This window comes from Rhinolophus sinicus, linkage group LG05 (genome assembly GCF_036562045.2).
Source record: "Rhinolophus sinicus isolate RSC01 linkage group LG05, ASM3656204v1, whole genome shotgun sequence".
Lineage (NCBI taxonomy): Eukaryota > Metazoa > Chordata > Mammalia > Chiroptera > Rhinolophidae > Rhinolophus > Rhinolophus sinicus.
The window spans coordinates 158,645,406-158,668,625 of NC_133755.1; the positions used below are offsets into that span (position 1 = coordinate 158,645,406).

The 23,220-nt window shown below is 36.4% G+C and overlaps 1 protein-coding gene across 13 annotated transcripts in view; it reads right to left on the reverse strand.

The window, feature by feature from the left end:
* Nucleotides 1-20,124, reverse strand: part of AHI1 (Abelson helper integration site 1) — a 170,077-nt gene extending 149,953 nt beyond the window's left edge. For 4 of the 13 annotated variants that reach the window (XR_012496754.1, XR_012496755.1, XM_074333619.1 and 1 more), the window contains exons 1-5: nt 19,792-19,986; nt 18,110-18,193; nt 16,339-16,463; nt 8,110-8,630; nt 4,612-4,793 (exon numbers count right to left, since the gene is read on the reverse strand). Coding sequence is in view for 11 of the 13 variants with exons in the window: in XM_074333619.1 (XP_074189720.1) it covers nt 4,612-4,793; nt 8,110-8,630; nt 16,339-16,463; nt 18,110-18,137 (856 nt within the window). In the remaining 2 variants the exon portion in view is untranslated. The other 9 variants (XM_019732750.2, XM_074333616.1, XM_019732749.2 and 6 more) reach the window with 9 other exon arrangements.
* Between the last annotated feature and the right edge of the window lie 3,096 nt (nt 20,125-23,220).

The window sequence follows — 23,220 nt, forward strand, 5'->3', positions numbered from 1 at the left end:
CTACCCCTCCCCCAGTAGGTTGGAGCCAACTGGGGCTGTACTGTGGGTGTTGGAGAAATGAGAATGGGAAACAATGTATGTATGTATGCATGTATGTCAGATCAAACTTACTGTGTTCAGCTCACCTTACTGGGTTTTTTGGTGTGCTTATTTGACCTATACAAACTCAAATCGCAAATAGACTTCAAGGGAAAATGAATTATTAGAGATAAAGAAGAGTACTGTATAATGATTAGTATAGCCTGAATGCTGTGCCCTGCAAAATTCATCTGTTGAAATCCTAGCCTCCAATGTGATAGCATTAAGAGGTGGGACTTTTGGGAGCTGATGAGGTCAGGAGGGTGGCATCCTCATGAATGGGATTAGTGCCCTTATATTAGAAACCCTGAGAGTTTCCTTGCCCCTTCCACCATGTGAGGTTACAGTGAGAAGACACCAATCTGCAACAGGAAGCGGGCCCTCACCAGACACTAAATCTGTGGGTGCCTGATCTTGGACTTTCCAGCCTCCAGAACTGTGAGAAATAAATGGTTTTTGTTTAAGCCATCCAGTCTCTAGTATTGTGTTATAGCAGCCTGAACAGACTAAGATAATGATAAAAGTGTTAATTTGACAGCAAGGTGTAATAATCCTAAACATGCATATATTTAGTAACATAGCTTCAAAATACAAGAAGAAAAACTAACAGAAATAAAAGAATACAGAGAAACCCAAAATCATAGTGAGGATTTTAATACCCGTCTGTCTCAGCAGCTGACAGAATAAGCAGGCCAAAACGATCAGTAAAATGAGCTAAACACAATAAATTTAATCTAACTTACATATATAGGACACTGCACACAATGACATCAGAATTCACATTCTTTTCAGATACACATGGAATATTTACCAAGTTGACCATAAGCTGGTCATAAAAAAAGTCTCAATAAATTCAAAACACTGAAATTCATAATATGTTCTCTGACAACGATGGCAGAAAGAAACCAAAACAAAAAGATAACTAAAAAAATCAACTGCTGCCTGAGACTAAATAATATATGTCTAAATAAGGCATGATTAAAGAAGAAATTAAAATGGAAATCAGAGCATATTTTTAATGAATGATAATGAAGATTTGGCATTCAAAAATTTGTGGGATGCAGCTATAGTATTACTTAAATGGAAATTTAAACTCTTAAATGCATATAAAGACTGAAATCTTATAAAATCCATCTTATAGAGCTAAAAATAAACAGCAAATCAAACCCAAAGAAAGTAGAAAGAAGGAAATAATATAGATAGAATAAATAACTAAAATTATACACAATGTACAATACATAAACTCAAAGATAAAAAGTTCGGTTCTTCGAAAAGATTCATAAATTGAAAACCCCTACACTGATCAAGAAACTGAGAGAAAACAAAGTACCAATATCAAGGGGCACCCTTTTCAGATGTATACATACAAAATTTTTAAATTGGATTATATGGACAAATTCCTCCAAAAATACAGTCTATCAAAGCTGACAAAAGAAATAAAATATGAAGAGTATAATATTTGTTAAAAACCTAAACCTGATTTAAAATTCTTCCTGAAAATAAAATCTCAGCCTCAAAGGCTTCATTAATAAATTCCTCCAAACATTTAAGGTAGAAATAACAGCAATTTATACAATACTTCCAAGGAAATGAAATAAATGAAATATTTCTGAACTATTTTTGAGAACACCAAAACCTTGATATAAAAAAAACTGGGTATTTCAAGAAAGACAAAGTATAAGCCAATCTTTCACATGACAACAGAGATAAGAATCCTAAACAAAGTATCAGCAAATCCAATCCAATGACAGAGTAAGCAAAGAGAGAGCTAACACATCACAACCAAGTGGGTCTCCTACCCCTGCCAAGAACAAAAAGATGGCTTAATATCTGAATAACAATTAAACATATTAATAGAAAAAAGGGTGAAAATTTATATAATCATATTGAGACAGAAAAAGTACATGATAAAATTCAGTATTTATTCATGATTAAAAAACTATCATTAACAGATGACAGGACTGTGTATGTACAAAATTCAAAATAATCTATAGATAAATTCTCAGTAATAATAAATGGATTTAGCAAGAAACTGGATACAATGTCAACAACTTTTAAATCAATTACATTTCTACATACATATACCAGTGACACACAAATAGAAAATAATTTTTTAAATGCCATTTACAGTAACATTAAGAGACATCAAATATCCAGAAATAAATCTAAAGAGACTGCTGAAATATTATCAAAATAAAATGAAGATGTAAATAAGTGGTGGTGCACACCAATTTCACGAATGGCAAGAAGCAATACCCTGGTAAAGATATCAAGTCTATTTAGAGAGCTGTTAAATTGTGATTCTCTTTAGATTCACCCAATGTGGATCAAAATCATGGGTGGGAGAAGGGAAGGAGAGAGAATTGAGAAGCTGCTTCTAAAATTCATATGGAAACGCAAAGGGTAAAGAATATCCCAGGCAATACTGAAGAAGAAAAATGTTGGAGTACTTACACTACTAAATAGCAAGATCTATTATAAGGCTATAGTACTTGAAACATGGTGGTGTTGGTGCAAACAGTCTAATGTAACAGAACAGACTACAGAAACTGATGCAATTACATTCTCATGTTATTTATGATAAAAGTGACACCACAATAGAGGGAAAAGGATGCTCTCTTTAGTAAACGGTACTAGATCAATTATAAATTCACATGGGAAAAAAAATGGGTCTTGATCACTACTTCTCACTACCACAAAAATCAGTTCCAGATGAACTGCAGAGCTAACTGTGAAAAGTAAAACAAAAAACTTTAAGAAAACTATATATAAAACAACTGCAGGACTTGGGAGGTTTCTTAAGTCACAGAAAGCACTTACCATCAAAGACAAGAAAAAAGGCTAAATTGAGCTATACGAAACTTAAAAATTTTATTTTTCAAATGATACCAATAAGAGTAAAATAATAAAACCCAGAGTGGAAGGATATTTGCAATATACATGTGTGCATATGTATTTATATCTAAGACTAATATCGATATATATAAAATAGCCTCACAAATTAATCAGGAAAAAAAACTCCATTTCTTAAAAAAATATACTGAAGACTTGAACAAATTTACAAATGAAGATATCCAAGTAGTTAATAAACATGAACAAGATGCTCACTTCACTAGTTATAAAAATCAAATTAAAGTCAAAATAAAATATACATGCCTAAGAATGACTAAACATTACTGACAATGTAAATGTTAGTGAAGATGCAGAGCCACGGAAAGTCTCAAATACTGCTAGTATCAATGGGTAAACTAATTCTGGAAAACCGGAAGTACCTATGAAAGTGAAGAATACACATAATCTATGACATAGCAACTCTACTCCTAAAAATATGCCCAAGAAAAATTTATACATATACTTGGCAAAAGACGTGACTATTCATTAGAGCTTTATTTGTAATCGCCTAAAACTAGAAACAACTCAAATGTCCATCGATACAATCGGTAAATTGTGGTATATTTATATAATGGATATCTATACAGTACAAAAACAGAACTGATAATGAATAAGCTCAACTGCATGCAACAAGAGTACACATCTCACAAAAATAATTTTGAGTAAAAAAAGTCAGACACAAAAGAGCACAATATTTATGATTCTATTTATATTAAAGTAGAAAAGCAGGCAAAAGTAAACTGTGTTAGATATCAAGATAGTGTTTACTCCTGAAGAGCAATGAACTAGATAGAAAGGGACTTGAGGGGCTTTCTGGGTGCTAATGACATTCTGTTTCTTGATCTGGATGATGATTACATGGGCATGTTCAGTTTGTGAAAATTCATTATGTAATATACATGTACACTTTTCTATGTGTATATTATACTTCAAGTTTTTAAAAATTTAATTACAGTAATCACAAAACATCAATTTTATAATCCAATGAATAAGTACCAAAAATTGTAAAGTTTGCTATATTAGTTCCAATTTTTGGCCAATTAAATGGAAATTGAAAAGGAAAAAGAAAGGATGTAAGAGGTATGAAAAAGACAAGAATAATAAGAAAAATAAGAAAAAAGACATGAGTAAAGAGGAGGACTGAGAGGGAGAGGAGAAAAGGAAAAGTGGGAAGGAAAGACAAGCTGAATTAGGATGAGAAACTGGGAAGACACCATGCTTGACAGAGGCATGCAGCCTTAACATCTGAAATGTTTATTGGCTGTTGACCATTTATAGCTTTCAATAACTAGGAGTTTAAATGATTTAGGGGCTCGAAACTCAATGGTATAAGAAAGAAATCTTCTATACTACAATAGCAACTACAAAGTTAATGCCATTCCAGAGCTAAATTAAGTCAGGAATTAGATACAAGTCAGGTAATACTAATTCATCACAGAGACTCAGTAACAAATAAATGAATGTTTTAATCTAGATGAATCCAAGAACAAGTAGCAAATGTTTTATATTGTTTTTTTTTTCAATTATATCCTTTGGGACTATCTAGTCCTTTAGTTTCCTTTAGTTTTAAGGGCTAAAAGTCATAGAATCAAGTTATACTTATCAAGGAACACATTTTTTCATTCAATATGGATAACAAACCTGCTTTAGGCTTCTTTTTCTTTTTTTTTGGTTTGGATTTTGTGTCATCTTGCATGCTGTCTTCTATGTTTTGTTTCACTGAGGTTATTTCATCGTTTTGATGAGAATCTGAACTAACTGTTCCAACTGGACATTCCTTCTTTTCTTTACCTTCAGTTGTGACATCAGAGACGGGCAATGTACTGCAAATATAATCCAAGTACATGGTGTTATAAATATATTATTGTTATGTTATTATTATTATTATTATTCATGGTGCAGCGAAGTGAACAGTGAATAGAGGCAAGGATAATCCTAGAATCGATACTAGTCCCAGCTAGGCGATACATGTTTTCTTTTGCACTAAAATGGTAAGCTGTCAAACTATGTATTGTGGGCATTACTTCATAGCTGGTGATGAGTTGTATAGCCCATGAAGCAAATTAAACTGAATTCTAAACTCCAGGTAAAAATGTAAGTGTATTTGTGCAATGGATCTGTCTTTACACGGGATTGATCAAAGCATCCTCACCCGGCTGCCTAGTAAAGAATCAATGAACAAATTTCTAACTTACTTTATTTAAAAATCAAAAAATGTGTTTTAAGGTTGTTCTGTTTTCAAGGAGACTTCAGATATTCAACCTCTGAATACTAGGTAAAAATTAATTGTGTTTTCCAGTGGCTGCTGTGCCACTACATTTTCTGAAAGCTGATTTTAAAATTAAAATCTGCGTCACATGAACTAATAAATCATAAGGGGTAGCATCCCAGGAGCATACTGAGTTGTACTGAGAAACCAACCTATTAATTTTTTTTTTAATTTAACAAGTAAAAAATCTGCATCTAAATAATCAAAATTGACTTCCAGTATATAGTCATATTTCAAAAAAATAAATAAATAAAAAGACTAGAGAAATACTTCAAATTAGTCATTCTTGAAAGCCATGCTATTTCACCGCCTCATCAAATACTATTATTTAAAGAGATTTGCATGTCCCTGTCACGTAAATCACGGTTTTAATTAAAATTAATGAGCTTACCAGTTCATAACAGATATGGTAGCTTTGAGTAGAGGATTTGTAATATACTGTGGTGAAGAGCCTCTAAGATGGCCCCCAGTAATCCCTGCTTCCTAATATTCATAGCTTTATGTAATCCCCTTGCCTTGATTGGGAGCTGAACCTAATAACCCACTTCTAATACAGACCTTGACAAAAGTAATGGATGCCACTAACAAGATTAGGTTCCAAAAAGACTATGACTTTCCCTCCCTCCCTCCCTCCCTCCCTCCCTCTGTCTCTGTCCCTGCTCCCTCCCTCCCTCCCTCTGTCTCTGTCCCTGTCTCTGTCTCTGTCTCTGTCTCTGTCTCTGTCTCCTCACTCTGGGGAAGCAACTACCCACTGTTGTGAATAGCCCACATGGAGAGCTCCATATGGCAAGGAACTGATGTCCCTGGCTAAAAGCCAGTCAGGACCCAAGAACCACATGAGTGAGCTTACAGTTGATCTTCCAAGCCTTCCAACAGCAATGTCACTTGCCAGATCCTCCCCCAGCTAAGCCTTGAGATGACTACAGCCCCAGCTGACATCCCAGTTGTAGCCTGTGAGAGACCCTGAGTCAGAGGCACCTGGCTAAGCCACCCCCAGATTCCTGATCCACAGTAATTATGAGACAATAAATGTTTAAATGTTTGCTGCTAAACTCTGTAATTTTTTTATGCAACAACAGATAACTAACAAATATACTAATACGAGGTGTGATCAAACAATATGGTGAATGTTTAAATAAAAAAATTTATTACATTAAAAGACACATTGCCATTAGTCCCTCTCAAAATACTCCCTCTCACTTTGAACACATTTGTACCATCGTTCTTGCCACTTTCTGAAGCAGTTCTGGAGATCCTTTCGTGAGTGTCTTTAGTTGCGCCGTCATGGCTGCCTCAATGTCCTGAAAATGTCCTGAATCATTTTGACTTTGGGGAAGAGCCAGAAGTAGCATGGTGCCAGATCCAGTGAATAAGGTGGATAAGGGCACACCATGTTTTTATTTGACAGGAATTGCCGTATACGAAGCAATGTGTGACATGGAGCATTGTCATGATGGAGGATGATTTATGGCACACTTTAAAACACACCTTCTCCCAACTGTAGCTCACACATGACTGACTACACCAAACAAGCTGAAACTTGTCACACACTGTTACTAAGGTTCTACAAGCCTGTTCCTGTATTGAGATCCCTGCCTTTTTGTTGGATGGCACTCGACAGCAACATTCACCGTATTTTGTGATCACAATGGAAAAGGCTCCATGTCATACACTGCTTCTGGTATGGCAATTTCTGTCAAATAAAAACATTATGGTGTGTTCTCATCCACCTATTCACTGGATCTGTCACTGTGCAACTTCTGGCTCTTCCCCAAAGTCAAAATGACCATGAAAGGTAAATGTTTTGAATCAATTCAAAACATCAAGGCAGCCACGACAGCTCAACTAAAGACACTCACGAAAGAGGATTTCCAGAACTGCTTCAGAAAGTGGCAAGAACAATCGGATAAGTCTGTTTGAAGCGAGGGGGAATATTTTTGAGGGGGATTAATAGCAATGTTTTTTTTTTATTTCAACATTTACCATATTTTCTGATCATAGCGTGTATGTCCCTATAGCCACTCATTTGCCCTATCACTGTCTAGCTTTTAATAAGGGGAATTATTTTTAGATGAGGACATTAGGGAAAATTGCCCCTATATGCCAGGTGATAGTCAAATACAGAATGTCCCCACTTCAAGTTTTTACCTAAATATGGATTATAGAAAACAAATTATGGTAGTTAAAGGACATTTTTAATTTCATTTTCTCTAAGCAGAGATATATACATGTGAATATGCTCAGAAACTCACATTGTATATGCATGCAAGCATATCTATCTATCTATCTAAATATATAAATACATACATATATAAATAAAGGCATCATAAACAGAAAAAGACTGAAAACCAAATTGCTAAGCGATTATCTTTCATTGATTGGACTGCTTTTATCTTTGGGTTTGTAAGTTCTACAATAAGCAAGTGTTATTGGTATAATAAGGGAAAAATGCTGTATTCACATATACAAACGGGCATTTATAACTCAAAAAATAGGGGAGTAATTAAGTCTCTATTATTTAATAAACAGATGTTAAGTGAATAGTTGGTAGAGACTCTGGAGCAAGACGGCCAAGGTTTTGGCTCAGCTTCTTACTGGTTCTGATATAAACCCTTCAGTTTCTTCATCTACAAAAAATAACATTTCCATTCCTCAAAGAGTTGTTAATAGGAATAAAAAGTTAATTTTTGTAAAGCATCTGGAACATAGTATGGTGCTATGTGAAGGTTAGCTGTTATTATTGTACTGGCAATGTGTCCAAATGAAAGTCTAAGAATTTTCTTTGTGAAACTATAGATATCACTCAAAAAAGGTGAAAATCATAGAATGTTTTTTTAAGAGAACATTTTACATTTCTCAATGTAAAGTACCTTGTTTCAGGGTTAGACAGGACCGGAACTTTCTTTTTTTTCTTTTGCCTTTTTTCAATGCTCAATTTGTCATCATGCAAGGAAGTATCTGAGGAAAAGTAAGTCAACTGTTCTTTGAGCTTCTTTCTTATTTTCTTCTTAATCTCCTTTGCCATTTCTTCAGCTACCTGGGAGTGGTATACTTGCTTCAGTACTTCTTCCTCATCTAAATTATTATTTTCTTTTTCTTTGCTTGCCATCTCGTTTTTCTGATGAACACCTGGCTCTGCCTTTTCCACCTTCATCCCAGGAGTTTCCAGTTCCATTTCTTGGCACATTGTTTTTTTAACCTTCTTATTTTCCTTTTCTTGTTTGTCTTTCTCTACACTTATATCACCATCTGGATTTTCAGCTGTTGACTGTGAATTGCGTGGTTTGCTTTTAGAGACTGGGAATCTCTTCTCTGGGTTATTAGTGTTAGCAGCAACTACTTCACTTTTAGTGTCCTCAATTTTCTGAAGATTGCTTCTAACAGTGTCAAGCTAGAAAAAGAACACAATAACAAAGTTTCAGTTAAGCATAGTTTGGTTATATAAAGTCAAAGCACAATGGTTAGTGTTCAACAATGTGTAATATTGGAAAGATTACTTCATTTTTTTACTTGAACACAGTGACATTCTAGACCATCTGATAAACACTCTCCTAGTTTATTCTCCCAGCATTAGACTAGTAATCTCTGAGAGTAACTTCAGATAAAATGACTTAAGCAACATGTGAAAAAGTGCGTAATGACTTTTAAGAAGTTAATTGCTCAAATCTCAAATGCTATTTTGCTCTTTGGCAGAATGATCCATACTCGAATTAAGAGATATTTGAGAAATTGGTAAAAGAGCCACTGAGCTAAAGCACTTTGGGTTCCCCAATAGAAAACACACACAGGTCATTTACTCTGCTTCATAATTACACTCTAAAACCAAATCTATAGTTCTAGGAGTACCCTGCAATTAGTCCAAATGTTATCACTGAAAATACTGCTAAGTATTAAATATTATCAAGTTAAATCAAATGACAGATCAAGCATACCCCTGTAACTCTTTTTCCAATTAAAATTATTTAAAATAAGAGATATTTTAATAGAAAAAAGGCTAGAACTTAAAAAGGAATATTACTAGCAATAAAATAAATATTTTGAGAAATTCCGCAATGATAAAAATAAGCAGGATTAGATCTATTAAGAAACTACCAGACAAAACCACAGCCCATAGGAAAAGGCTTCTCCAGAGAAGAGTGTTACTGGAGAAGCCATAAGCTCAGAGTTAAGAAATACAAAGAGAAGGAGGGGATAAGTCTGAGGATGACCAATTGAGGAGTTGGGAGGGATAGCTCTGTCCGCCATCTCCATCTCTGTTAGATGGTGACTTTCACTCAGACGACAAAACAGCTGAGTATAGAGAGATACAGCACCGTGTTTCTGGTAGGTACAATCTTCACCAACAGCAGAAGCAGAGTATGTGGAACACAACCGGCAGGTAGGAGAGAAAGAGTCTCAAAAATAAAGATGACTAGACAACTACAAACTAACAAACAACGAAGAAAAGTAGCACAATGAAGTTAAAGCTGCCAAATCCAATAAAACAGAAATACTAACAATAAAGTGAATAGCATAAACAAAATTAAGAATTTAATATAAGTGGGATTAACACTAATAAAGAGAATTGCAAAGCATATTGGGTGGGGAAAAAACAACAAAACAAAATTGCAGATGTTAAAATTAAAATTTTGAGTAACAAAAGTGTCATATATGTGTGGAAGAGAGAATGGATAAAACCAAAGTGCTACAAGATGGAAGCCAATATCAAAATGAAGAATTCTCCCCAAAATGGGTAAGTTTACCAATAAAAATTGAAGTTTTGAAAAATCCTTGTTTAAAAATAGTTAGAAAATATCTAATGTATGGAAAAGATGAGAAAATGCTAAAAAAACACCTTGTATCCCAAGATGTATCTAATATTATACCATCTCCAAGACTCTTTAGCTTACCTAAAATATATTTTCAAATTTGATCTATTCAAGGATAAATTATAAAGCTCTAGCCTCCAAAAAACTCTTCCTTAATCAAATCTAATAATCTCCTTTTTAAAAAAAGGTTTATTTTCACAAGTTCTGTTTGCAGAAGCAATATATGCTTCATTTAAAACAGTTAAGAAAAAAAAATTAAATACAAAACAACCCCAGAAAATACAGAGAAAAAGAAAACCCAAAGCACAACCCTGGTTGCCTCATTTGAAGAAAATCACAGCTAACTTTTTTGGAAATTTATTTTTGTCTTCTTTCTATGAATAAAATCATACCTAATAACCTTGAATTTCTATTATATTAAATGGGGGGCATATGTAAATTCTTCTTTCTACTTTCTTAGCGAGTACCAGAAATGTACTGGCAGTATTATGCAAATTACGAGAAAACTCCTAAAGGAAATAACTGGAAAAAAATAAACAAAAATTAGAAACAGAAAAATACATTATGTTCTAGAAGAAAAGATTTTAAAAATGAAACACTTGGAAAGCTAATCAGATGAAGCTCAGTTTACTTACTCTCTTCCACTAATCTGTCAACTTTTTAGTAATATTTAAATTTTATAATGACTTTATATTCGTTATTCACCTACTTTGGCTTCATTCAATTTTTTTTTTAAAACCACTGCAATAAATGTAATTCCCAAAGCATCTTTGGTAGCGTCCCATGTGTTCTGTAGCACTGTACTGCTATTTTCATTACTTTTTAAAAGACCCTCTTTTTGGAGTTCTGATTTTCTTTTTCTTGATAACAGGTTTATGGGATAGTTTAAAAATTTCAAAGTAGTTTATAAATTTTAAACTTTTGTTACAAATTTCTAGTTTTGTTGTGCTACCATAAAAATAGTCTATTTTATGGATTAGATTATGAGTGAATTTTGAAGTGTCCCAAATACATTTGTTCATGTTCTATTATACCTTTGTCCATCCTTTTATCTTTACCTTCTGTGCATCATTTAGGATTCTGGCTTAGTTTGTGTGTTTTTAAAATCAGCTATATTGAGATATAACTTCCATAAAATAAAATTAACCAATTTTAAGTGTATAATTAAATGGATTTGGGCAAACTTATAAAGACATGTGACCACCACCATAATCATGTTAAACATTTCCACCACCCCACGTGTTCTTTTACAAAGTCAATCTCTACTCACCCCCATCCCCCAAGCCTTGGTCTCACTTAAACACTGAACGGCTTTCTATCATTATAGTTTTGTGTTGTCTACAATTTCATATAAACAGAATCATCCAGTATATACAGCCTTTTGTGTCTGGTTTCCTTTACTCAGCATAAAGCTGTGATTCACCCATATTGTTCCATGTAGTTTATTTCTTCCTATAGCTGAGCACAACAATTAATAGACATTTGAGTTATTTTCAGTTTTGCACTGTTATATGGTTTCATTTCTCTTGAGTAAATACCCCCAAGTGGAAATGCTGTGCTACATGGTAAAAACTGATGTTTAATTCCTTAAATAACTGTCAGATTGCTTCCCAAAATGGCTATGCGATTTTGCATTCCCAAATGTATGAGTTTCAGGTCTTTTCAGGCATTCTTATTTTATTTTCAAAGCTTATTTTTTTATTTTTATTTTTTTTAAGATTTTACTGGGGAAGGGGAATAGGATTTTATTGGACAACAGTGTGTACTTCCAGGACTTTTTTCCAAGTCAAGTTGTTGTCCTCTGAATCTTAGTTGTGGAGGGTGCCGTTCAGTCAAAGCTTATTTTTATAAAGACAAGTGTCTTATTATACATGCCTCAACATATATTTTTTTCAATTACAATTGACATTCAATATTATTTTACATTAGTTTCAGGTGTACAGCTTAGTGATTAGACATTTACATAATTTACAAAGTGATCCTCCCATAGGTCTAGTACCAACTTGGCACCATACATAGTTATTTTAATATTAATGACTTTATTCCCTATGCTGTACTTTGCATCCCTGGGACTTTTGTAACTACCAATTTGTACTTCTTAATTTTTTCACCTTGTTCACCCAGCCCCCAGCTCTTCCCCTAATCTGGTTGTCTTTGTCTGAGTCTGTTTGTCTCTTGTGTGTTCCTTTTTTCTTAAGATTCCACATATAATTGAAATCATGGTATTTGTCTTTCTCTGTCTGACTTAATACCCTCCAGGTCCATCCATGTTGTCTCAAATGGTTAAGATTTCATTCCATTTTATGGCCGAGTAATATTCCATTGTATATATGTATCTATAATTGTCTATTGATTGGCACTTAGATTGCTTCCATATCTTGGCTATCGTAAATAATGCTACAATGAACATAAGGATGTGTATGTCTTTTCATATTAGTGGTTTGGGTTTCTTTGGACAAATACCCAGAAATGGAATTGCTGGGTCCTTCTTTGTCTATTATTATATATGTTTTAAGTTCTATTTTGTCTGATATAAGTATTGATACCTCAACTATTTTTTTCCTTGCCATTAGCAAGAAATATCTTTTTCTATCCCTGTACTTTCAGTCTGTGTGTGTCTTTTGATCTGAATGGGTCTCTCACAAACAGTATATGTATGGGTTTTGTTTTCTTATCCATTTGGCTACTCTAAGTCTTTTTTCTTTTTTTTAATAATCATCAATTTTATTGAATCATGAATAATTTAAGACTGGCACAATCATCAGCTTTATTCTCTGACATGGTTCACGATCTACAGCAGGTCACTGGCAAATCCAAAAACCTAATGACAAATGAAAATTAAATAGGGAGTGAGAGGAGGAAAGGGAAGCATGGAAACATATCATATACAAAATGCTCAATTTCTAGCTTTCTCTTTAAAAATAGCTAGAGTAAAATTAATTAAAGTGTAGCACGTTAATACTTCGTTTCTCCGAAAATAAGACCTAGCCGGACCATCAGCTGTAATGCGTCTTTTGGAGCAAAAATTAATATAATATGATATAATATAATATAATATAATATAATATAATATAATATAATATAATGTAATATAATATAAGACCCGGTCTTATATAAGACCGGGTCTTGTATAAAATTTGCTCCAAAAGACGCATTAGAGCTGATGGTCCGGCTAGGTCTTATTTTTTGGGAAACATGGGTAAGTTATTTACAATTTGTTACGATGAAAAAAATGTACATCTTATAGAGCATATTTCATAAACTACTCCACGGGAAACTAGATAAAAAAGGCAAGCCTTCCATTTAATATTCATAAAGTTGGATTTTTTTTTCCTTTTGAAATAGATTCACCATGATCAAATTTGAATACACCGAATTTTGTAGTTTAAGCATCAATAAAATAAAAAATGTCCCGAAGATACAACAAAGGTCTAGGCAAATCTCGTTCCTTGTTCCTTCCGTAAAACACCTCCAACCTTAAATTAAAAAGTATTCCCATCTCATTTATGGCCTGTATAATTCTTGGCAGTTTAGGAAGAAAACTTTTGGCTTCCACTGGTAACTGCTCTATCTTTTGACTGGAGCATTTAATCCATTTAAATCTGAAGTAATTGATAGAGGTGTAGTTAGTGTCGTTTTATTATTCGTATTTTTGACTTTTTTTTTTTTTTTTCCATCTTAAAGAAATCCCTCTAACGTCCCTTGTAACACTGGTTTGGTGGTGATGAACTCCTTTAGCTTTTTCTTGTCTGGGAAGCTCTTTATCTCACCTTCAATTATAAATGAAAGCCTTGCTGGGTAAGTAGTCTTGGTTTTAGGTACCTGCTTTTCATCACTTTGAATATTTCCTGCCAATTCCTTCTGGCCTGCAGTTTCTGTTGAGAAATCAGCTGACAGTCTTATGGGAGCTTTTCTCTAAAAAACTAACTGCTTTTCTCTTGCTGCTCTTAAGATTCTTTCTCTGTCTTTAACCTTTGGCATTTTAATGATGATGTGTCTTGGTGTGGGCCTCTTTGGGTCCATCTTATTTGGGACTCTGCATTTCCTGGACTTGTGTGTCTACTTCCTTTGCCAGGTTAGGGAAGTTTTCAGTCATCATTACTTCAAATAGGTTTTCAATCTTTTGCTCTCTCTTCTCCTGCTGGTATCCTATACTGTAAATGTTGTTAGGCTTGATGTTGTCCCTGAGGTCCCTTAAATTATCCTCATTTCTTAAATTCTTTTTGCTCTTCTGATTGGGTGCTTTGTTACCTTGTCTTCCAAATCACTGATTCAATCCTGTTTCATCTACTGTTGATTCCTTCTAGTGTATTCTTCATTTCAGTTATTGTATTCTTCACTTCTGACTGGTTCTTTTTTATGGTTTCTGTGTCCTTTTATGTTTACTATGACTTTGTTGAAGTTTTCACTGAATTGATCTTTTCTTTCCTTAATTTCGTTGAGCATCCTTATAACCAGTGTTTTTTTTTGGTTTTGTTTTGTTTTTTATTTAAAGTTTATTGGGGTGACAATGGTTAGTAAAGTTACACAGGTTTCAAGTGTACAATTCTGTAATACATCATCTATGTATCACATTATGTATAACCAGTGTTTTGAACCCTGTATATGATAGATTGCTTGCCTCTATTTCATTTGGTTCTCTTTCTGCGGTTTTCTCCTGTTCTTTAATTTGAGACATGTTTCTTTGTCTCTTCATTTTGGCTTCCTCTGTTTTTTTTCTATGTATTAGGTAGATCTGCTACTTCTCCCAATCTTAGCAGGGTGGCCTTTTATAGTAGGTGTCCTGTGGTGCCCAGCTTTGCAGTATCCCCGGTCACCTGAGCCAGGTGCTCCAGGAGTGTCCCTTGTGTATGCCTTTCTGCTGTAGTTGCGACTTGACTGTTGCTGGCACACCAGTGGGTAGGGATGACCCTGAGGCTGACTACGTGGGCTGTCTAGATGGTGCTCTGTTGTGGTCTGAAGCCAAACACCTGGAGTGTTGGTTCCAAGGCCTTTTGGGAGGGGCCGTGGTGCAGGCTGAGGTCAGCCACTGCCTGTGCCTGGCCCGTGATAGGACCTATAAAGCTATCCAAGGTTGGTAGCTGCTTGGGCTGGGCCTAAAGAAACATGGGAGAGGCCACACTGTGACCCAAGTCCAGATGCTTTTGACCAATGTACATCACCTTACCCAAAGGGAGGGCATATACCAATATGCAACGTTCCTTCCTCCATATGCCACTATTCCCTACCACACTGTATAATGGTACCACCAGAAGAAGCACATTTTGTTTTAGGACAGCATCCACTATGGAAGACGTAATCTTCCCTATTCTATCAGTAATTCTAAATTGGTGTTAAGTAGTACATTGGTGTACTATGAAACCCCTCATGTGTATGGCTGGTTTCTAGCCAATGTTGCACTTATTTTTGCCTCACTTGAGAATATATATTGTGTATATTGATGGCTACCAGATAGAATATTAAAATGAACAGTTCACATAACAAAATACAAAACAGGAAAACATTTACTGTAAGTAAAATGTAGGATGTATATAACTCATCACAAAACTCCTGCCAAAGAAATACTATGTACCAATTACCAGAACATACATGAATTTATTTATTTGTGTGTGTGCGTGTTTGTGCGTGTACACAAGCGACAATGGTCAAAAGAATAAAAGGTCCAACTGAAATAGTGATAAAGGTTTGAAGATTGAATAGAGCATTAATTGTGGATACTATTACAGACTCTTTATGGTACCCTGGGAATCAGGCTGTAGTCAATTGCCAATTTGTGTAGTATTGCTTTGAGTTCTATATTTTCAATCCTTTTAAATGTGCTGTCAAAAATTGTATCATTTGAAACATTCCTCACGTACAAAAGGATAATTACTGCCTTAAGTTGCCATTGATTTCCCCTGGTTCTGCTGGGTAGAATTATATGAGTAACTCTAAATAAAGATAAGTCATTGAATATCTGAAGTAAGATATGATTTCCTAAATTGTTGTTCTGGGTTAAAAATTTGGCTTTTCTTCAACAATGTGTAATATGGCCAGTTTGACATTTACCCATTTACCTCCCCCCCCCATTACTCTCACCAGTTTGTCTATTGTTATTCTTGTAGGACAGCACTCAAGACTGAACTCAATATTCTAAGAGTGATGTTAGAATATTGAGTAAACTTCACACGCGTTATTGACCATGACATAAATTTACTGTTTTTAATTTCCAAAGTTCCTTAGACTTTTAATATGAAAAGTCATTATTTTATGAAGATATTTGTCACTATTACCGAACGATCAATTACTCACTGAGATTTTTCCTTTAGACTTGCCAATGTTTTTCTTCAGTTTTTTTCTTTCACATATTAGGTCACTGTGGGTCTTAAGCAATTCCTCAAAACAAACTCTGGTTTTTACTTTGGCTTCACTCTCAACTACAAATGATAAAGACTCATGTCATTTTCTAAATAATTGTATTATAACACATTTTCATTATTATTATGTTAAAGAACAGTCTTAGAAATACCTGCATGAGTTCTCCAGCTACATTAGAACAACTGACCAGTCCTTTCTTCTTAAAAAAAATTTTTTTTGGCTTTGGTGACACCACACTCACCTGTACCCCTCTTACCTTTTGGGCTACACACTCTGAAAGTTTCCTTTTCTAAGTTAACTGTTTTACTTGTGATACACAGTAGCATTTACCACTGTTAGCAGCATCTGCACTGTTAATGTGGCCTTAAACAAGTTATTTAACATCTTTAAACTTCATCTTCCCTATCTATAAAATCAGAATAATCCTATGTTGAAGATCGTTTTGCATGAAAAATGGCTAACACTTGCCTAGTAAATAATCAGCATTCAACAAATATTAAAAGCTGAAAGTTTGTTTTCCTTTGAAACATAGGTCATGTTATTCTTTTACTTAGGACCCTGTGAGTTTCCCATTTCACTCAGGACAAAATAATACAAGTCCTTCACATGCCCTGCAGGATTCTCTATTCCTGGCCTGCCTATCTCTACAGCTTCAAATCAAGACCAGTGTTCCCTGCGATCCCTAGATTCGAGCCATACCACCCTTCTAGATCCTCTGTCAGAATAAGCTCTTTTCCATGTGAAGCTGCTTCTCCCCATTTGGAAGCTTCCTAACTCTTCTAAGCTCTCTGGTGGAAGTTTCCTCTAACCCCTCGCCTGACTTGTATTAAGCTGCCTGTTTAAATGCTGCCTCTAAAGTGGACTGTTTCTCGACAACCTCGTCTAAATTTCTGTTTCTCACATAGGAGACTATTTTTTTCCTTCACAACACTTAACCCAACTTGAAATTGTACAATTACTTGTATATCTACATAAATAAACATACCATCCGTCTCTTTCTCTATACTATGTAGTTTATAACTATATCCCCAGCTACTACCGTGTTTCCCCAAAAATAAGACCTAACTTGAAAATAAGCCCTAATGCGTCTTTTGGAGCAAAAGATATAAGACCCAGTCTTATTTTTGGCGAAACATGGTATCATGCGGTCTGGTCTGTCACAGAATAAATATTCAAACAAGTATTCAATAAATAATGCTTAATGAATGAATGAATACCCCAGAGCAGGTGTTGGCAAACGAGGCCTGCAGGCCAGTCACCTGTTCGTGTAAATAAAGTTGTATCGAAACAAAGCCATGCCCACTCTGCTAAGAATTGTTATGGCTGCTTTTGTGCTTCAATGGCAGACAGAGTTCAATAGCTGTAGCACAGACCAAGCCTAAAAATATTTACTAGCTTGCTTTTTAAAAAAAAGTTTGTCTCTGACTGCTTAGAGTAAAACATCCATTTTGAAAGCAAAGAATGAAAACTAACCATATGTTGTAATTATTATTTACTTTGTCCAGCTGAGTCACAAACTGCTATCTATTGAATACTATTAACCTTAATCACCAATATCAAATAGAAAATTGAATACTGAACACTTAAATATCTCTAAATGTTAATATTTGGTTGATGACATCTACTTTATTCATTAATCTATTAAAGTATCCCTTAAAATAATCCAAAATTTAAAGTAAGTAAACAATATGGATTGTATACATACATTTCATGCAAGTCTCACCAGTGATCATATCTCAGCTTTATGGGCAACACTGCGTTGCAGTAAAGCATTAATTCAATCAGGAGCCTAACAAAACAAAGAGGATTTATTTGGAATGTGAAAGTTCCAAATAAAAATTGTATTCTTCAGGCATAATTATGTCATTGTTTATACCAATCAGGTTTAACTCATCATGTTTACACCAATTTCTCTTATCTCAATCGTATGCAAATAACTTGAGTACATTTGGATCAGTTTAGAGTCCAAAATAAGGTGAAGAAGCAAACTGGATCATATTTGAATAAAATACTTACATTTTTAAAACAAAAACAATTTTTAAATTTTGAAAGGCAGTAAACATCTAACTTGGTATGTTAACACACTTTTTATTAAATGTTTTAAGTAAAAAATGAACATTTCAATACATTTTTAAGAAACCAAATTCCATCTCAGGATTGACTTTCCTAAGAGCATACACTCTCATATTAGTAACGTACGCTTGTGGGGAGCACATTCACAGACAAGGAATTTACAACTCTGTGCCCGTGCTTGCCTCGGCAGTACATATACTAACAATCTGTGCCTACCACTGAAAATGCTACTGCAGTAGAAAAGCTTAGCAGAAACATTCATCCTCTTTCTCAAATAAATACCTGCATGTGTATTATCAAGTATCAAAACCATGGGTAACCAGTACATATATACCTGAGTTTCCAATTTTACTTAAAGATGGAGGTGTGTCCAAAACAAACAATTCCCACATTAGAACAGGCTATGCATAGATTTTTAAGAATAAAACTGAAGACATTAAAAAGAAAAGAGAAACATAATTTGAGTTGGCTCAGCAATTATCAGTTAAGGCTCCAGATCCCTGGGGATCCATATTCCTTTTCCTCTGGTATCAGGGCATTTTGGACAGAAAAGTCTGAGAAAAAAATGGTAAAAAGAAAAAAAAAATGATTATACATATACACCTAATTATGTGAGTTCACTTATGTGAACACCATCCAGCATGCAGATAAAAGACATCACTAAATCCACATAGCAAAAACTCCTATACTTTAGTGGTAAGAGCCTATATTCATATTTACATTTTAGTAAATACAGATTTAATAAGCCTGGTCATCTATTTTCCAGTTATCCCAAATTCGAAAAGAGAGAGGCTGCACAACCATTTGGTAGGGATTTGTAAATAGCCTACGTATTTTTCCTATTTTTATACCTATCGAAAAGACCCTATTCATGTAATTCGACTCTTATAAACGTAACGCATCGATCACGTTTTCTCAGATGTAATTAACAAGGTATTCTCAGGTTCAACACTCAGCACCAGGTTGGCATCCTAAAAAGAAAAAAGCGAACTTACTACGCATCTGATTTAAAAGCATTTAAAGCATAATCGGGAGTAGAAGAAGCAAAGATTACGTTCACTCCTTCAGGACACAACGCTGAACTCCGGAGCCAAGAAGCCCAGGCAAGGGAGCAGAAAAGTATGCTGATGTATTTCGCCAAAACCACATCCATCCGCTCGGCGGCGCTTGGCCGCCAAGCTTCCAGTGGCGCAGTGCCACCTCCACGCCCTCGGATCCGAACAGCCCCCCACGCCACTGCCCCCCGGGAAGGCCGGGGCCGACCGGGTGCCTGGGCCCAGGCTCCCGCCACCAGCGCGCCTGCTGCGTACTCACGGGAAGGAGATCGCAGAGCGGCAGACAGCCCGTCTCGCCGGAGCCAACCCCGGGACAAAGCGAAGCGGCTTCCCGCGCTACGAGGAGCCCGCTGGGAGTACAACGCCTACAGGGCTACCCCCGGCCGCCTGTAACCCCGGCTCTGAAAAAGCGCTGGATGCGGCAGTGCAGACAGCGCGCCGCCCGCTGACGTCAGCACCTACCTACGCCACCGTTCCCTTGACAACCGATGCGGCCCAGTCTGGACCGCTGCCCCGCTTCGCGCCCCTCCGCTGTCCCCGCCCCGCCCCGCGCCGCCTCTGCCTCCGCCGGTAGATACTGCAGTGCGGCGCCTGCGGAGGCGGCCTGCGTGCGCGCCCGCCTCTTCGCGAAGCCACACACTGCAGCTGGGTACGCGCTCCGCAACCGGAGTCAGAGCGGAAAGCTCGAGGCCGTTGTGCGGCCCTCAACGGGAGAAGAATCCACTACCTCTGAACGGGAAGGGGCCCCGGGAATGCGCAGGTGCCCCTCGAGCCTCAGCCCGCCCCCCAAAAGCGTCTTTGCGCCTTTGGCCTGCAGCCAGCGCTGGGTAGAACGGTAGGGGGCAGAGCGAGCTGGGAACGCACCAAACATAAGAAACGTGAATGAGGGAAAGAAACAGATTCATCACTCCCCACGCGATGGCGCCCCAAAATGAAACATTCTTTTAAGCGTGAGAATGAAAAGTTGTACTACAGACCAAATGTAGTGAAAAAATTGTCCACGATTCATTTGGCGGTGAGTTATCTCACTATGTATTTAAAACAGAACAAAAACGTCATCTTTTTTCCTACACCCAATACCCCCTCCCACTTTCTAGTTTCTGCCGCAAGCGCCATCTTTAGCCCTGAGTCACCAGGGATGGAAAAATACTAGACAAGTCACTCCTCGACTCTTGAATTTTCTGTAGTTGTACTCACGCGCTATAATAACCTGTTGCTTCGTTTGTACATTGAGAGCCTGTTTCTTTGGAGGCCAGCTTTTCCATTCCCATTGGCATCACCATACGTTGCAAAGCACATCTCATTTAATGTTTCTCCAAATCCTGTGAGAAGGCGCTGAGAAATATTACCAATCCAGTGCGTCTCAAAGTGAACTATTCACCTTTCCACTCAAAACCTACTTCCCTTTCTGGACTACTATCTTGGTTTAAGCCACCGTCATCCTCCCAGGGTTGTGGTTAGACACGTATGAAACATCCTAAATACCTCTCACACCAAGTTATGTCCATTCTACCTTTTTAACATCTCCAGTGTAGAGCTTATCCATCATAACCCCCCGCTGCCTAAAGCCAGCCTTCATGGCTTTTTGCAGGGATTATATAATAAGAGGGCCTCTTTATCAGCCCCCTGACTCAAGTTTTGATCACTGAATTCCATTCTCCACACTGCTAACTAGAATGAGCTCACTAAAAATATAAATCTGATAATGCCACTCTCCTGAAAATTTTTCAAAGATGATCTGTAGGAGAAAAATCTAGTTATTTTGCCTATAATACAAGACACTCCATTTCCCTGACTAGTTTCATTTCTCATTGCCTCGTTTCTGTTTTATGCTTCAGCAATATTGAAGTAGGTGCACCACAACAATCTATTGCACATATTGTGCTCTTTCTCTGAAAATCCCTCCTTGTAAACTTGTACTTCTGCGTGGCTCAGCCCAAATGTCTCATCCTTTGAATCTTAAGTAGGTTGACTAATTCCTCCAAACACTCCTATCATATATGCTATTATGCTTTGGACACTCATTTATGATATTTTAATTGTTTGCATTGTACTTTAATTTTTCTAGGCCCAGCATGAAGCACAGTACCTATCAAATAATTGCTGCTTCATGAACATTTGTGAACAGAGTAATGGATGACATACGAGGTCTGTGGATTAAGTTCACGAACTTGTTGCAACGATCTTGCTAACCATTTTGATATCAGAGGGATTATTCATTATGAATTTGTACCAACTGGATAAATAACCAAGTTTACGATTTGGAAGTGCTGAAAAGGCTGCCTGAAAAAGTTACATGAAAACAACCTGAATTTTTCGCCAACAATTCATTGCTCTTGTATCACGACAATGCGCCAGCTCACACGACACTGTCTGTGAGGGAGTTTTTAGCCAGTAAACAAATAACTGTATTGGAACACTCTCCCTACTCACCTGATCTGGCCCCCAATGACTTCTTTCTTTACCTGACGATAAAGGAAATACTGAAAGAAGCCATTTTGATGACATTCAGGACATTAAGGGTAATACGATGACAGCTCTGGTGGCCATTCCAGAAAAAGAGTTCCAAAATTGCTTTGAAGGGTGGACTAGGTGACATCAGTGCATAGCTTCCCAAGGGGAGGACTTCGAAAATGACCATAGTGCTATTCATCAGTGAGGTACGTAGCACTTTTTCTAGGATGAGTTCATGAACTTAATTGTCCTACCTTGTATATTGAGCTTCTAAGAGCTGTGCATTATAGGTGTTTTATGTACTTTTCATCTGTCCTCACAACTGTGATGTAAGTACCTACTTTTACAAAGAGAGGTTATAACTCGGGCTGCTCATTCTTAGGTATTTTCATAACACATTCTGCTGTTTATCAGACTGGCTGAAATGTATACCAGTCATCTCTTGCCCGGACCTTTACAACAGCTTCCCCCGCCCCCCAGGTATAATGGGGGTGGGGTAGGGGGTGGCAGGGAATGTTTCACAGCAGAGGTGACATTTAATAATATGTAGAGTTGTCCAGGTTGGGAACGGTTTCTGGATAGAAGAAAGTGGGGTATAGAGTTCACTTAAAGAAAGCTTGGCACAATCTAAGAACTGGAATAAATTCAGCATGGCTGACTGAAAAGTCAAGAGTGAGGTGAGGGGCTTTGGGAGAAAGTAAGACAAGAGAGATAAGCAAGTTATGAAGAGATTTGAGTATTATAGGGTCAACGAGATATCATTAAAGATTTTTAACCATGGAATAAAATGGTCAAATTTTAATTTCAGAAAGGTAACTCTGGCTGCAGTGTGGATGATTCGATGGGACGAAAGCAAATTTAGATATAGGGATATGAGTTAAGATGCTGTTATTGTTAGCTATATAAGAAATGGTGGTGATATGGGCAGTCAGAGGCGAGAAGTGCACCAATTCAAGAGATTTTTAAGACATAGAAATGTCAAGACTTGATGATTGATTGAATGGAGGACTGAGTGAAAAGAAGGAATAAAACATGATAACCAGCTCGTTTGCCTTCTTCTTGCCAAGTGAAGAGGTAGCAAGCATGTCAGGGCCTGAAGTTTACATGAAAGGGAAGTGAGGAAATAACTATATTGAGGCTAGTGGGAGCCAAGTCTCCCTAACAGAGAAGGGAGTTGCAAATAGGGAAAGGAAGAATTCCAGAATGGCCCTTGTGGTAGTATTGGGGTATTGAA